We start from the raw sequence: 14816 nt of genomic DNA, 5'->3' as shown, positions 1-14816 counted from the left end.
ACTTACACTAGCCATAGAGCGGTTGCCTAAATGCAGCAGGACAAATGTAACTTACTGTATTTTATAAGTTACAAGTGGAAGCCCTGCCTATGTCCTACCCATGCTCTGCCCATGTATATGCTGTCTTGCAAATATGCCCAAATATCAAAAAGAGCCTTCAAAATCAGGACACAATTTCTTTATTAATACACTTTGAACATCAACTTCTTCCTTAATGACCCGACACGTGCCATGTTTCGGCGCACAGCACCTGCATCAGGAGTCAATGGGGTACTGATTTTAGAGAGCAACTAAAACTTTCTTCTTCGATGATGACAAGATGGATGATTGTCCCACTTCTTACAAAATTAATGCGCTGAATCGTTCGATAAAGCTAGAACTGGAGCAGTCCCTTCATAAACAGATTGATAAATCAAACCCTTGCAAATATGCACCATGCAAGACAGTCTATATTTGGCAAAAAAAAACAATTCTTTTCTTTTTATCTTCTTAGGAACCTTCAAAACTCAAAACTTTCAATCTTATAAGGATCCTAAATACAATCACACACCTTCAACTTTATCCATAAACCAACTTCACATTTCTTATACCTCTTCCTGTTTCGCCTCAGCGGTGCTCATCTCCAATCTTTATTTAATGTTGGAAATGCATACTTGCACCAAATTCTTCACTGGCGATTAATATCGCAATAATTTCATGACTTTTTAAATCTATTTTAATAATATCATAAAAATCCTCCTTGAGGTACTTATCTTAGCAGATAATCGGACCGGGGGGGGGGGGGTTCTTTTGTGATGTTCGGGGGGGGGGGGGCTGAGAGGGAGGGGGATCAGAAGGGAGCTTTTATGATGTTTGGGGTGGGTGGGAGGATCGGGAGGAGGGCTTTTGTGATGTTGGGAGAGGGGGGAAGAAGGGAGAGGTTTGAGCAAAATCCAAATAAATAAAATTACTTGTAAGCTATGCAGGTGCTGGCTGATAATCAGTGCCTACACCTGCATAGCTGAGCGACCACAGTTAGGACTGCTGTTTATGCAGTCCTATTTGGTCACTTAGCCATGTGAGCAAAAGCACTGAATATTGCCCTCAACCACATAGCTACCAACTCCTCCCCGACTCTACCCTTGGAACCCCCTCCCTGGCCTACTTCAAAAATGGCTGATCATGGCTGATATCTGTCGGCATTGCCTGATTAAATGCTGCTGAACATCGGCAGTTGGCCTGCTCAGCACAATTAAAGTGGGGAGGAGATTCTCCTGTCCTCTTAAATCAGTTTAAATATCAACCCCTAATGTGCATTGACCTTTCTCACTCTTCCCATGAAAGGAAGTAAACTCTCTCAAGGCACTGGCTGTTGTTTCTAAGTGATCGTGATTGACATTCAGTATTACTGACTATTCAGATGAAATCACTATATGTTCAGGTCAGTGTCTATGATTCCATGTTAATAGCTTGTTGCACTTGTTTTTTTTTTTTAGCTAATGAAGGAATTCCCTCTCCTGAGCATGTTCAACATCCACGAAAACTTGTTGGAAGCTCTATTGGAGCTTCAGGCGTATGCAGATGTTCAAGCAGTTTTAGCAAAATATGATGGTAAGTCAACATGCTAGTTTATGTAAACAACTGGTCCAAACAGTCCTTATGTGCCATCAGCTGCCTACTATTAGGCCACCTCAGGCGGCACTCTTTAGGGAGTGGCATATCCCCCCATATCGGCTGCGGTCTGGCATCTCCCCCTTCCTTCTTCAATCCCCTTCCCTGAGCCTACTTTTGTTTATTAAACAATTGGCTGCCCTGCTTTCGGCACTGGCCTCTTCTCTCTACTGTGGCCCACCTCTGACATAACTTCCTGTTTCCTCAGAGACAGGCCGCTATAGAGAGAAGAGGCCGGTGACAGGGCAACCTCTGGGAATTACTGCCGCTGCAGTCTTTTGGAAAACAAAGGTAGGCTTGGGGAAGGGGGTTGAAGAAGGAAGGTGGGGAGATGCCAGACCATGTCTGGGGAGGGGGTGCCATCTCAGCCCTTGCCTCAGGTGGCATCTCAGCCCTCGCCTCAGGTTTCAGACTGCCTTGGGCTACCCCTGCCTGCCATCATTACTATACTAAAGAGAAAAGTTCACAACTGCCACTGGATGAAGGTTTTATTTTCATTAACAGAGTTGAAGTCAAGGTTCCTCAAAGCAATCCTCACGATCCCACAGTCGTTCAGTTTTTCAGAACAGCCACAAAGAACAGGCATGAGATAAATTTACATACACAGGAAACCCAGTCTGGAAACCCACTTTGGGTGTCATTTTTAAAGGCATTTTTGTGCATATACAACAGCATATGTACATCTACCCTCAAACTCTATATATGGCGCTCAAAACCATGCATGCAAACTTGGGCGAGTGCCCAATTTGTGCATGCAATTAAATTGAGTAACGAGTCAATTAGTGCCAATAATTGAGCACCAACAATCATTAATTGGCAACAATTTGGATTTACACAGACATCTTGCTAAATGCTATTCTATAAAGAAGTGCGCATAAAGTTTTTTAGCGTGCAACTGAAAAGGGGATGTGGCCATGGAAGGGGCATGGGCATGTCAGGGGCGTTCATTAAAGATGCGCACAGTATTGTGGAATTTGGAGGATCTGATCCTAATTTACACGCAAAGATTTACACTAGGTTTCAGTTGGTGTTAATCCTTGTACTCAAAGCTGGGTGCGGATTCCGGCGCTACGAGTTATTCTATAAACAGTTCCCAATTCAGAAAGCCATTTATAAAATAGCACTCAGTGCACATTTTTTCTACATTCAAATTTAAGTGCATAAGTATTGCCACACAGGGACAGACCAAAGGTCCATCAAGTCCTGCATCCTGTTTCCAACAGTGGCCAATCAGATTCAATACATTTTATGCTGCTTATCCCAGAAATAAGCAGTGGATTTTTCCCAGGCCATTTTAATAATGGTCTATGGACTTTTCCTTTAGGAAGCCATCCAAACCTTTTTTAAACCCCGCTAAGCTAACTGCCTTTACCATGTTCTCTGGCAACAAATTCCAGAGTTTAATTGGGTTCCATTCTCATAACCTAGTCCAAAATGCCACTTATAAAATTACCCCCATGTAAAAGTAAGCACAATAAGAAGGACGTGTTTGGCATAGGTGTGTTCAAGAGTGGGGTCTGCGCGACGCACAGAGTTGCAGTTTACATGAGTACTTTGTAAAATACATGTGAACATTTACACCTGCGTCCGAATGGACATAAACATCTGAGGCTTCACTATAGCCACAATTTCTTCATAAAATAAGCCAGGGCTTCCCAAATGGGGTTGCGACCCGTCCCAGAAGTGCAAAGGCATGTCACAAAATGGAGAAGTGATGAAACAAGTTCCAGATCCAGTAGTACTCTTGGAGCCCATCTGGACAAAACGTAAATTTAAATCATCCTGCCTCTCATGTCATGAGTAAAATCGCAAAGCACATTTGTGACCCCTGAAGCAGGTGGTTCTCCACCAAACCATGGCCCTGGGTCGGGTCCTTTTATCAATGGTGCTTTCTCAATAGCAGTGTATGTTTTCACTTTGCTTCCTGGAAGTTCTTTTGGTCAACCCTAGTCATTCTGTGTATGCCTACATGCAAACAAAGATATGCACATAGTTACAGATTAGTACATGGCCGGATTATTCACATTTACACATGTATGTACACACATATTTGGTGCCTAAGTGTTGGCATCTGCTATATAGCAAAGGCATGTTAACTGTTACTGTGGCACCCACTTTGGGGACCTTTTGCTAAAGCTTTGCGCTAACAGACATTAGCATGTGCCAGGGGCATAGCCAGACCTCAGTGGGAGGGGGGCCAGAGCTTGAGGTGGGGGGGCACTGTTTAGCCGCCTTCCCCCTGCCACTTTGCACCCCCCCCCCCCCCCCCCCGCTGCAACCGCAACCCCCCGCCCTGCCGCCACATCAGGTACCTTGTTTGCTGGTGGGGGTCCCCAAACCCCGCCAGCCGAAGAGTCTTCTTCAGCGCCGGTCGACTCCGGCGCCTTCGTTGTGTGATCTTCTGTTTCTGATGCCTTATGTCCTGCACGGGGCTACATACACGGTGCAGGACGTAAGGCGTCAGAAACAGATGATCACACAACGAAGGCGCTGGAGTCGACTGGCGCTGAAGAAGACTCTTCGGCTGGTGGGGTTTGGGGACCCCCACCAGCAAACAAGGTACCTGATGCGGCGGCGGGGCGGGGGACGGGTGGTGGCGGGGCAGGGCGGGGAGGGTCAAATGTAGAGGGGGCCAGGGCATAATCTGTGGGGGCCCATGCCCCCATGGCCCCACGTAGCTATGCCCCTGGCATGTGCCAAGTGCCACGTTGCCCACACTAATGTCTGTTAGCACGCATTGGGCGTCTGAAAATTCTGCATGGGAAAAATACGCCTAGGCTTATTCTCTATAGTATGCTTAAATTTTGTAGAATAGGCTTAAGTTTCCACGCGGTATGTAGATTTACGCCGAGCGCCTCTCCACATGACTAAATTTGTCATGGCCATCTATGCCATGTTTTAGTTGGCGTAAATCCTGATGCCTAAATTAGGCACAGAGTGGGTGTATTCTGTAACAACACGCATAGATTTTAGAAATGTCCACGCCCCGCCAATGGCCATGCCCACTTTTCAACTATGCGACTTAGAATTCACATGCACCACATTACAGAATACGCTTAGCAAGTTGTGCATGTAAATCTTAATGCCAATTAGTGTCGACAATTGCTTGTTAATGACCAATTAACAGCACTGATTAGCTAGTTAAACAATTAAGTTACACTCATTGTTATAGAATACACTTCAATTTCCACACAGAAATTAAGGCGTGTTGCATAGAACCCTGGGGATTATGCTTTTTTAAAAGGGCTCCTTTATTTGTTAGTCTGCATTAATTGCTGAGTTAACAACTAATACAGCTGAGTAAGTAGACCCCATTAATGTACTGCACTTTGAAGAAACAAAAACTGAAAAAAAAGAATAAACATATTTACTGTATGTAATACTTCAGTGCTTTAACTCTATGTCCCAGAACTGTAATAGCTGTACACTATAAAATCAAGAATGTAAACTGTAAGATTGTTTTATAGCTATTTGTAGAATTGATCAACACAATTGATAATACCCACAAATCCTCCATTAACCTTTGGACTCTTCTTTGTTAAAATTTGTATAGGATACTAAAAGATATTGACCATTGGTTTGTCCAGAGTTCTCCTTATGAGTAAGGCACCCTGTGGGGCTCTTTCCAGAAAGTTTTGTCTTATTTCAGAACCCATCAGCCGAATGAGCTGGGCATTTATCAACATATAAAACAATGAAGTTGACACTTTGAGTTTCATTTTACTGTTTCAGCTACTCCCACTGCACAATCTTTATTCAATCAGGCACAACTCTGAATTGCCCTACTAACTGATGTAAAAAAAACAGTGTCCTCCCCCCCCGCTTCACCCTCAATCACTGGCATTTGTGGGCTTGAAGAATCCTCATGATAGATTATGCTTTAAATTGTTACTGTTAATGTGCAAGCAGAATTGTGGCTGCATGAATTGTGTTTCTGTTTGTGATGTGTACCTGGCAACGGTTATGACGGCCAGACTCGTTATGCATGGAAAAAACTGTCTCATTAGTAGCAAGATTTGCACTGTTGCTCAGATACCGCGTTATGGGTTTATAAGTTTAGGACTTGCCAATCCAGCGCAGATGACCTAAACAGAATTCAGCTCTAAAGAGACTGTTGGCCCATATGAGCTATGTTTATGGGTGGAATAGTTATTCATTACAGCCTCTACAGTCACATAGAAATCTTCTGATCAAATAAGTTCTTTAGCTATACTTTGATTTGCTGTTATTTCCCTCCCATGAAATTTTTTATTTACTAGGAAAAAAGGCCCGTTTCTGAAACTAATGAAACGGGCGCTAGCAAGGTGTTTCCTCAGAGTGTGTATGTCTGAAAGAGTGTGTGTGAGAGTGACTGTATGAGAGAGAGAGAGAGTGAATATGCGAGTGTGTGTGTGTGTGTGTGTGTGAGAGAGAGAGAGAGTGTGTGTGAGAATGAGAGTGTGTGCCGGCAGGTCCCCCCTCCCCTCCCCTCCCCTCCCCTCACTCCCTCCCAGTTCCAGGGCCGTCCATCCGTCCGAGTTCCAGGGTCATCGTCACCCCCCTCCCCCCCTCTTCCAGGGTCGTCCCTACCTCCCAGTTCCAGGTTTGGTCCCTACCTCCCAGTTCCATGTTTGGTCCCTCGCTCCCTACCTCCCAGTTCCAGGTTTGGTCCCTCCCTCCCTCCCAGTTCCAGGTCCCCCACTCACTCCCTCCCTCCATCCCTCCGAGTTTCATGATGCCCCCTCCCTCTCTCCCTGTTTCAAGGTTCCCCCCTCCCTCGCAGTTCCAGGGTCCTCTCTCCCTCCCAGTTCCAGAGTCCTCCCTGACTTCTCTCCCTTACTCCTACATTGCCCTCCCATCCAGCATCTCTCCCCACCAACCCCATGTCCACCATCAGTCGCTTTCTGTTCCCATCCATGCCCCTCCCCCTGAGGTGTCCAGTCGCCCCTGCCCCCGATATCGCCGATCACTGTCCACCCCCCCCCCCCCCCGTCTTACCACTGTTTCAAAGTGGTGCACGCAGAAAGCCAGCCTAGCAGTTCGCTTCCTTTTGTGTCTTCTTCCCTCCTTCGGCCCCGCCCTCATGTGACGTAACTTCCGCAAGGGCGGGACACAGGGAGGGAAGAAGACCCGAAGAGAAGCGATCATGTGGTGGAGTGCTGCGTGCAGAAGTTTGACAGGAATTTGAGAGGCGGTGTTCCTTCAATGCTGGGGGGCCTGTGCAGTTGGTAGACCGGGTGGGGGGCGGTTGAAGCAGCGAACTCGTGGGCGGAGTGGTGAGCAGGGTGGGTGAGCGAGCGATCAAGTGAGCGATCTGTGGGGGGGGTGGGGGGTAGCAGCATTGTGGAAGGCTGGGTGTGAGTCTGTTTCCCTGGCTGGGGGCTGTTTTTTTGAGTGGCAGCGGGAGTGCCCGGGTGGAGCGGCGAACTGGTGGGCGGAGTGGTGAGCTGGGTGGATGAGCGAGCGAGCGAGCAACCTGGGGGGGGGGGGGGGGTTGCAGCATTGTGGATGGCTGGGTGTGAGTCTGTTTCCGTGGCTGGGGGGCTGTTTTTTTGAGTGGCAGCGGGAGTGCCTGGGTCGCTGTTTGCTTGGGGTGGTGGTGCAGGGTGGTATTGGTGGCTACCTGGGGTGGGTGTAGGGGTGAGGTGTGTGGCAACCTTGGGGGAGGGGGCATTGCGAAGTGCAGATACTGCGCCTCCTACCTTCCAAAACGCACCTGCAATGGGATTGGGTGAGTGATTGCTCCGCCCCCGACGCCATAACGTTTGACGCGTGGGCGGGGCAGACACTCATGGATCTAAAAAGTGGTCTCAGCCGCCTCACTTTAGAATGTTGGGAAAGTGAGGCTTCATTAGAACGTTGGAGGTGCGTTTTATATAGAGAGATTAGACTTTATTTACTTCCGTTTTAAAGAAATTCACTCAAAGCAGTGTATAGCTTCTATAACCAGTCATAGACAATAAGCAGTGGAAACAGTAGAATATTCAAATAACAGTATACAGTGGGGGAAATAAGTATTTGATCCCTTGCTGATTTTGTAAGTTTGCCCACTGACAAAGACATGAGCAGCCCATAATTGAAGGGTAGGTTATTGGTAACAGTGAGAGATAGCACATCACAAATTAAATCCGGAAAATCACATTGTGGAAAGTATATGAATTTATTTGCATTCTGCAGAGGGAAATAAGTATTTGATCCCCCACCAACCAGTAAGAGATCTGGCCCCTACAGACCAGGTAGATGCTCCAAATCAACTCGTTACCTGCATGACAGACAGCTGTCGGCAATGGTCACCTGTATGAAAGACACCTGTCCACAGACTCAGTGAATCAGTCAGACTCTAACCTCTACAAAATGGCCAAGAGCAAGGAGCTGTCTAAGGATGTCAGGGACAAGATCATACACCTGCACAAGGCTGGAATGGGCTACAAAACCATCAGTAAGACGCTGGGCGAGAAGGAGACAACTGTTGGTGCCATAGTAAGAAAATGGAAGAAGTACAAAATGACTGTCAATCGACAAAGATCTGGGGCTCCACGCAAAATCTCACCTCGTGGGGTATCCTTGATCATGAGGAAGGTTAGAAATCAGCCTACAACTACAAGGGGGGAACTTGTCAATGATCTCAAGGCAGCTGGGACCACTGTCACCACGAAAACCATTGGTAACACATTACGACATAACGGATTGCAATCCTGCAGTGCCCGCAAGGTCCCCCTGCTCCGGAAGGCACATGTGACGGCCCGTCTGAAGTTTGCCAGTGAACACCTGGATGATGCCGAGAGTGATTGGGAGAAGGTGCTGTGGTCAGATGAGACAAAAATTGAGCTCTTTGGCATGAACTCAACTCGCCGTGTTTGGAGGAAGAGAAATGCTGCCTATGACCCAAAGAACACCGTCCCCACTGTCAAGCATGGAGGTGGAAATGTTATGTTTTGGGGGGTGTTTCTCTGCTAAGGGCACAGGACTACTTCACCGCATCAATGGGAGAATGGATGGGGCCATGTACCGTACAATTCTGAGTGACAACCTCCTTCCCTCCGCCAGGGCCTTAAAAATGGGTCGTGGCTGGGTCTTCCAGCACGACAATGACCCAAAACATACAGCCAAGGCAACAAAGGAGTGGCTCAGGAAGAAGCACATTAGGGTCATGGAGTGGCCTAGCCAGTCACCAGACCTTAATCCCATTGAAAACTTATGGAGGGAGCTGAAGCTGCGAGTTGCCAAGCGACAGCCCAGAACTCTTAATGATTTAGAGATGATCTGCAAAGAGGAGTGGACCAAAATTCCTCCTGACATGTGTGCAAACCTCATCATCAACTACAGAAGACGTCTGACCGCTGTGCTTGCCAACAAGGGTTTTGCCACCAAGTATTAGGTCTTGTTTGCCAGAGGGATTAAATACTTATTTCCCTCTGCAGAATGCAAATAAATTCATATACTTTCCACAATGTGATTTTCCGGATTTAATTTGTGATGTGCTATCTCTCACTGTTACCAATAACCTACCCTTCAATTATGGGCTGCTCATGTCTTTGTCAGTGGGCAAACTTACAAAATCAGCAAGGGATCAAATACTTATTTCCCCCACTGTACATGGAGGGACATTTTTGAAATGACGTCTAAATCCGACTTTGGATGTTTTACAGAAAACGTCCAATAATCCAGTAGCTAACATAGCCATTTTTGAACCTGAAAAGCATCTATTTTTTTTTTCATAACTGGCCTTTTGTTAGACGTTGTTGTACTCAGTGCGTCTATCTTTTTGGACCATTTTCGAAAACAAAACATCTAAGTGAAAAATGCACAAAATCAACCCATTGGGATGTAGGAGGAGCCAGCATTCCTAGTAGACTGGCCACACAGACATCACAGCAGAGTAGTGGGGCACCCTAGGGGACACTGCAGTGGACTTCACATAAAAGGTCCCAGGTACACATCTCACTGTTATCCCCTTATATTGTATGGTGAGCCCTCCAAACCCACCAAACACCTACTGGACCAAACTGTACACCACTGTACACCACTACAGCAGCCCTTATGGCTGCAGGGGTCACTTTTATGCGGGTACAGTAGGCTTTTGTTGGTTTTTGGAGGGCTTTTGTACTTGTTTGAGTGGGATATGGGTCTGGGTTCCCTTCTCTACAGTGCACTGCACCGACCACTAGGCTACTCCAGGGACCTGCTTGCCACTGTAATAGGCCTGGTCATAACATCTGAAGCTGTCATAGAGGCTGGAATGTACTCTTTCTCTCACATCTTTGGGGAGGGGGTCAATGACCACTGGGGGAGTAAGATGGGGTCATACCTTAATCTCTTCAGTGGTCATCTGGTTATTTAGGGCACCTTTTTATGACTTAGTGGTGATTAAAACAGGTTCAGACCAAAATGTCCAGCTTTAAGCCCTGGATGTTTTTGCTTTGTTCCGTTATGTCAGAAAAACATCCAAGTTCTGAGAACGCCCAAATCCTGCCCCTGACACACTCCCTTGTGATCTGGAAGCACTGCATATAAACTGCATAGGCAAATGTTGTATAATTAGGTTTGACAATAGTGATTTGGACGTTTTTGCAAGAAAAATGTTCATCGGCCACTTTGTGCCGCTTTTTTGGATGTTTTTCTCTTTCGAAAATAAGCCCGATTGTGGCATGGTGTGCTACTTACAATGTCAACACAATACACATTAAAACATCTTAATCTCCATCTGCAGCAAAAGTAGACTGAAAAATATATTTCTTCTCACAGAATATATGCAGTTTCCCACTACAACTAGAATTTGAACCTGCAGAACTTATTTTCTAGGATTTTTTTTTCTGCCTGAAGTTTGGTAATATTGTGCTTTGCTGTCAAAAGCTGCATAATTAAAAAGTGATTAGCTTGGTGGCTCAGGAGATATGAGCCATGCACTGCTATGTGGAAGGTGCAGTTCAATCTCTTTTAGATCCATGTTGGCTGGGCCTGGGAGGCAATACTGACAGCCTCTGGGTAGGGAGAAGGCAAGTAGTTTGTGGTCAGTGTTTAAGGGTGACACCTAGTGGTCATATTCAGGGCCCATAATTGCAGGGTCACAGAAAGAGCCCTGCTGAGGGCTGTTACTGTAATCACTAGACTTGAAAAATTGAGGAGGGTGGGAAGGGGGAAGAATATAAAATGGAAATAAAACCAAAGAGAGTAGAATATGTTCTATGTACACAGAACTAGAAAGATAACCAATAGATAGTCTCTCTTACACATATGAAACAGATCCCTCTAGGCTTGTATAGCCCATTGGATGATAAAGTCACATGTGGTATGAAAGAAATAAACCACAAAACAGGCCAAAGAGGCTAATTTTCCATTTTTGAAAAGATCAGTTGTACTGGCTTACTTGCCTTGTCATCTTAACACCTGTAGAGCTATTGCAGACATCCTTAATTTTGCTTGGGATTGTTGTAAATGTACAGCTTCTGAACTGCAGTGTATGGGGGAATGGTTAACAGCCATTTTTTTCTGTGCATGTAAATTGCCATAGTTTCTATGGTTTTTCCCTTTTCTTTGACAGATATAAGCTTACCAAAGTCTGCCACAATATGTTACACAGCTGCACTACTCAAAGCAAGAGCTGTCTCTGACAAGTAAGTGCATAATAACTTCTGTTTAACGAATTGAAATTGCAGAGGCTTCTAGGCCTCAGACCTGGAGAGTTCTGTCAGCAAACCCAGACCCTGTTGAATACATCTATATTATTCTTATACTTTAAAAAAAAAATTTGTTGCCTTAGCAAATGTTCTACCTAGGCAAAAGTTATAAAAAAATTTTTTTAAAGGTTGGGGGGAAAAAAACCCAACAACATCTTGATTTCACATTTAATAAAGTCACTCAGGTCAATATTCAACTGGTGGAGATCATCATTTTTTTAAAATGCTGACCGTGGCTGACTAAATTAGCCCCATATATTCAGTGATGGGCTCCAGTGCTGGCAGTTAGAGCTTATGTGGATCACGGCCAATATTCAGCCAGGGCCTGCATAAAACAGTTGTACAGCTTCTGTCTAAATATCTGGGACTTCCATAACTAGGGTTACCATATTTGTTGTGACAAGAAACAGGACACAAAATAAAATTCAGCCTGCCCCTTCATGCACCAGTCCTGCCCCTGTCACACCCCCTGCCATGCCCATGTCATGCCCCAGCCCTGCCTCCACGCCGCAGTTTCACCTTGACCCCTCCAAGAAAGCCAGATTTTGTAAGCAGCGAAAATACTGATAAAGTAACAGAAATGCATTTTCTTCCATGCTAAATACAAAATGAACATGACATGCTTATGAAATGCTTAGACATGTACATTTCATGAGCATGTCCCCCTTTCTTTTCCCTCCCATCCGTGAACAGCATATCCCCCTCTCTTCTCTCCATCCCCTTTTTTGTATTTCCCTCTTTTCCCTCCCTCTTCCTCCCCCATGTATTTCCCCTCCCCACTTTTTTCCAGCCTCCCTCTACCCACTTTTTTTCACAGCTCCCTCCCTCCACCCACCCATATGACTCCACCCACATCCCATTCCCTCCTGTCCCCTACCCTATCGTGCCTGGTGGTCTAGTGGCCTCTTCAGGGCAGGAAAGAGCCTGGTGGTTCCAGGAAGTCTTGCAAGGCCACCACTGGAACTCTCAGCATCCATTTTGAAGTGGTGCCAGCAGCAAGTAATCTGCAGCAGCCCTGGCAGAAAAGAGGGGGCTCTTTCCTGCCCTGAAGAGGCCACTAGACCACCAGGCATGATAAGTTATGGGAGGGGAGGGGAAGATACCCCGAGGCCTGCCCACCCACAAGCCAGCCTGTCCGCTAAATCGGACAAATGGGTAGGCTGGCAAAACGTGCCCAGACACCCCGCTGTGTCCTCAAATAGAGGGCATGTCCGGATAAACCCGGACACATGGTAGCCCAACGCTTAACAGAAAACACTTGCAGTTTCCCTCTGATCCCTCTTCCAGTCTCGATCCCCACTCTCCCCTGTCATATGACTCCAGGCTCCCTCCCACCTCCCCCTGACCACACAAACTCCCTCTCCCACCCCCTTAATATGCAGGATAGCCCCTCCCCCTGCCTACCTGCAATCCCTGGTGGTCCAGTGGGGGCGGTGGGGGCAGGAGCGAAGCCTACTCGCTCCCACCCCTAGTGGCTGCCCTAAGCGATTTAAGTAGGTAGGAGCTTCTGCCTGCCAAAATCGCTTTCAATATCAGCCTGACTGTTTAGTAACGCTTAAGCACGTCTACACTTACACAGCACTGCGCAGACAAATGTAAGGTTACAGTCTAGTCAAGACAAATGTGTAGTACAAACAAGAGAGTTTAGGGGAATGTATAATAGAAAAAGGAGTGCTCAAGATGTAAAATCAGCCTCCAAAAGGTGAGATTTTACTCTTGATTTGAAAATAGAGAGGAGGGCATGATATACTCAGATGAACAGTGTGTAATAACTAACAGAAGCTTCTAGCAGTAAAGAGACTGTGAAATATGGGGGTCGATATTCAGCCGGCGGCGGTAAGAGTTTATGTAGCCACCGGCGGTGTTATCCCTGGATATTCAATGAGGGCCACATCCGGATTATGCAGCCATCTATCTCTTGTGCCAGTTGTTCCCACACCTGGTCCTGGAAGCACTCCAGCCAGTCAGGTTTTCAGGATATCCACAGTGAATATTCATGAGAGAGATTTTCATGCAGTGGAGGTGGGTTCAGAGTTGGTGTGAAATAGGCTCCAGTGATTGGGTGTCTGTAAACTACAGTTTCAAGAATACAAATTTTACAGTGTGTGGTGGAATACGAATACATCTTTGAAGAGTGGAAGCACCAGGATATATGAACTGGACACACTGGGTTTACAACATTTTGAGTAGTGGGTAGACAATTGAAAGCTAAGGGGCCCTTTTACTAAGCCACGTTAGCATCTACCTACTCCTAACGTGTGCCAAAATGGAGTTACCGCACAGCTACTGCATGGCTCTTGTGGTAATTTCTTTTTTGGCGCATGTCCGATACATATTGGACAGGTGCCAAGTGGCACTTGACGCGCGTAGGTCATTACCGCCCAGTTACCGCATGAGTCTTTAGCATTAGGTCAATGGCTTGTCTGAGACCCAAAATGGACATGCAGCAATTTTGATTTTGCCGCACATCCATTTTCGGCAAAAATTTTAAAAAGGCCTTTTTTACGGGCGCGCTGAAAAATGGATCGGCGCACGCCCAAAGCCCACACCTACACTACCACAAGCCATTTTTCAGCGCACCTTAGTAAAAAGACCCCTAAGATTCTTATGAACTATTTTTATGAACTACATTTGAATATTGGATTCACTCATGGGTGTAGTTTGACTGTTTCATTTGGGGGGGGGGGGGGGCAAAGGATGGGGCGGGGCATATTAGCATACTCATTTGCTCTTTCTCCCTTCCTTCTTTCCTTCTTTCCTCCTTATCCAGAACTCCCTCTTCCTCTCCAGTAGTATTTCCCCACCCCCTTTCCCATACCATGCCAGTGTAGACCTTAGAAATGCATAAGCTCTATATGTAGATCCTTCAAGAGGTAGTGTGTCATGATTTAGGCTCTACACCCTTTCTGATGTTTTGGTGCCACCTCAGTAAGGCCAGCACACAATCTCTCCACTGCAAAACACTATACACAAACTTGTGCAAAAACACACTCATAACCTTACCAAACCATAACAGCACTAATTCCAAGGACAGGACGAGCTACAACCTTATGCAGTGTATAATTACACCGGGCTCTAAAACACCAGTACACAACCTAGTGAAACAAAATAAAAAACAACAAAACAAAGGGCTGCAAATACTACACACTAGCAGAATACTGCACCTTGATCACACATGAAAAACACATGACACAACAGATATGACACAATGAAGTAGAAATAAAAAAATATGAAGGCAAAATACTAAACTGGAAAGTTACCTCAATAATTCAGACTCGGCATGCAGCAATACTAGAAAAATTGAAACTTACATGCAAAATATCACAGATGCACATTTCCAAAAGCTGACATATTCCAATTAATAAATTCTGAATAAAATACTTTTTTCTACCTTTGTTGTCTGATCATTTAGTTTTTCTATTTGCTTTGATCCCAGTGTCTTCTGTTTTATGCATTTGATATTTTTTCTCTCACTATTCCCACCATCCTCCTGTGTCCTTATGTGTCCTG

The 14816-nt window shown here is 45.8% G+C and overlaps 1 protein-coding gene across 1 annotated transcript in view; it reads left to right on the top strand.

The window, feature by feature from the left end:
* ST7 (suppression of tumorigenicity 7) overlaps positions 1 to 14816 on the top strand; it is a 261962-nt gene that overhangs the window by 227148 nt on the left and 19998 nt on the right. The window contains 2 exon segments of the mRNA XM_030216373.1: positions 1476 to 1590; positions 11171 to 11243. Of these exon segments, the coding sequence (XP_030072233.1) occupies positions 1476 to 1590; positions 11171 to 11243 (188 nt within the window).

Source organism: Microcaecilia unicolor, chromosome 10, assembly GCF_901765095.1.
Source record: "Microcaecilia unicolor chromosome 10, aMicUni1.1, whole genome shotgun sequence".
Taxonomy (NCBI): domain Eukaryota; kingdom Metazoa; phylum Chordata; class Amphibia; order Gymnophiona; family Siphonopidae; genus Microcaecilia; species Microcaecilia unicolor.
Note: the sequence above shows the minus strand (reverse complement) of the source record. Positions and strands in the feature narration are given on the sequence as shown.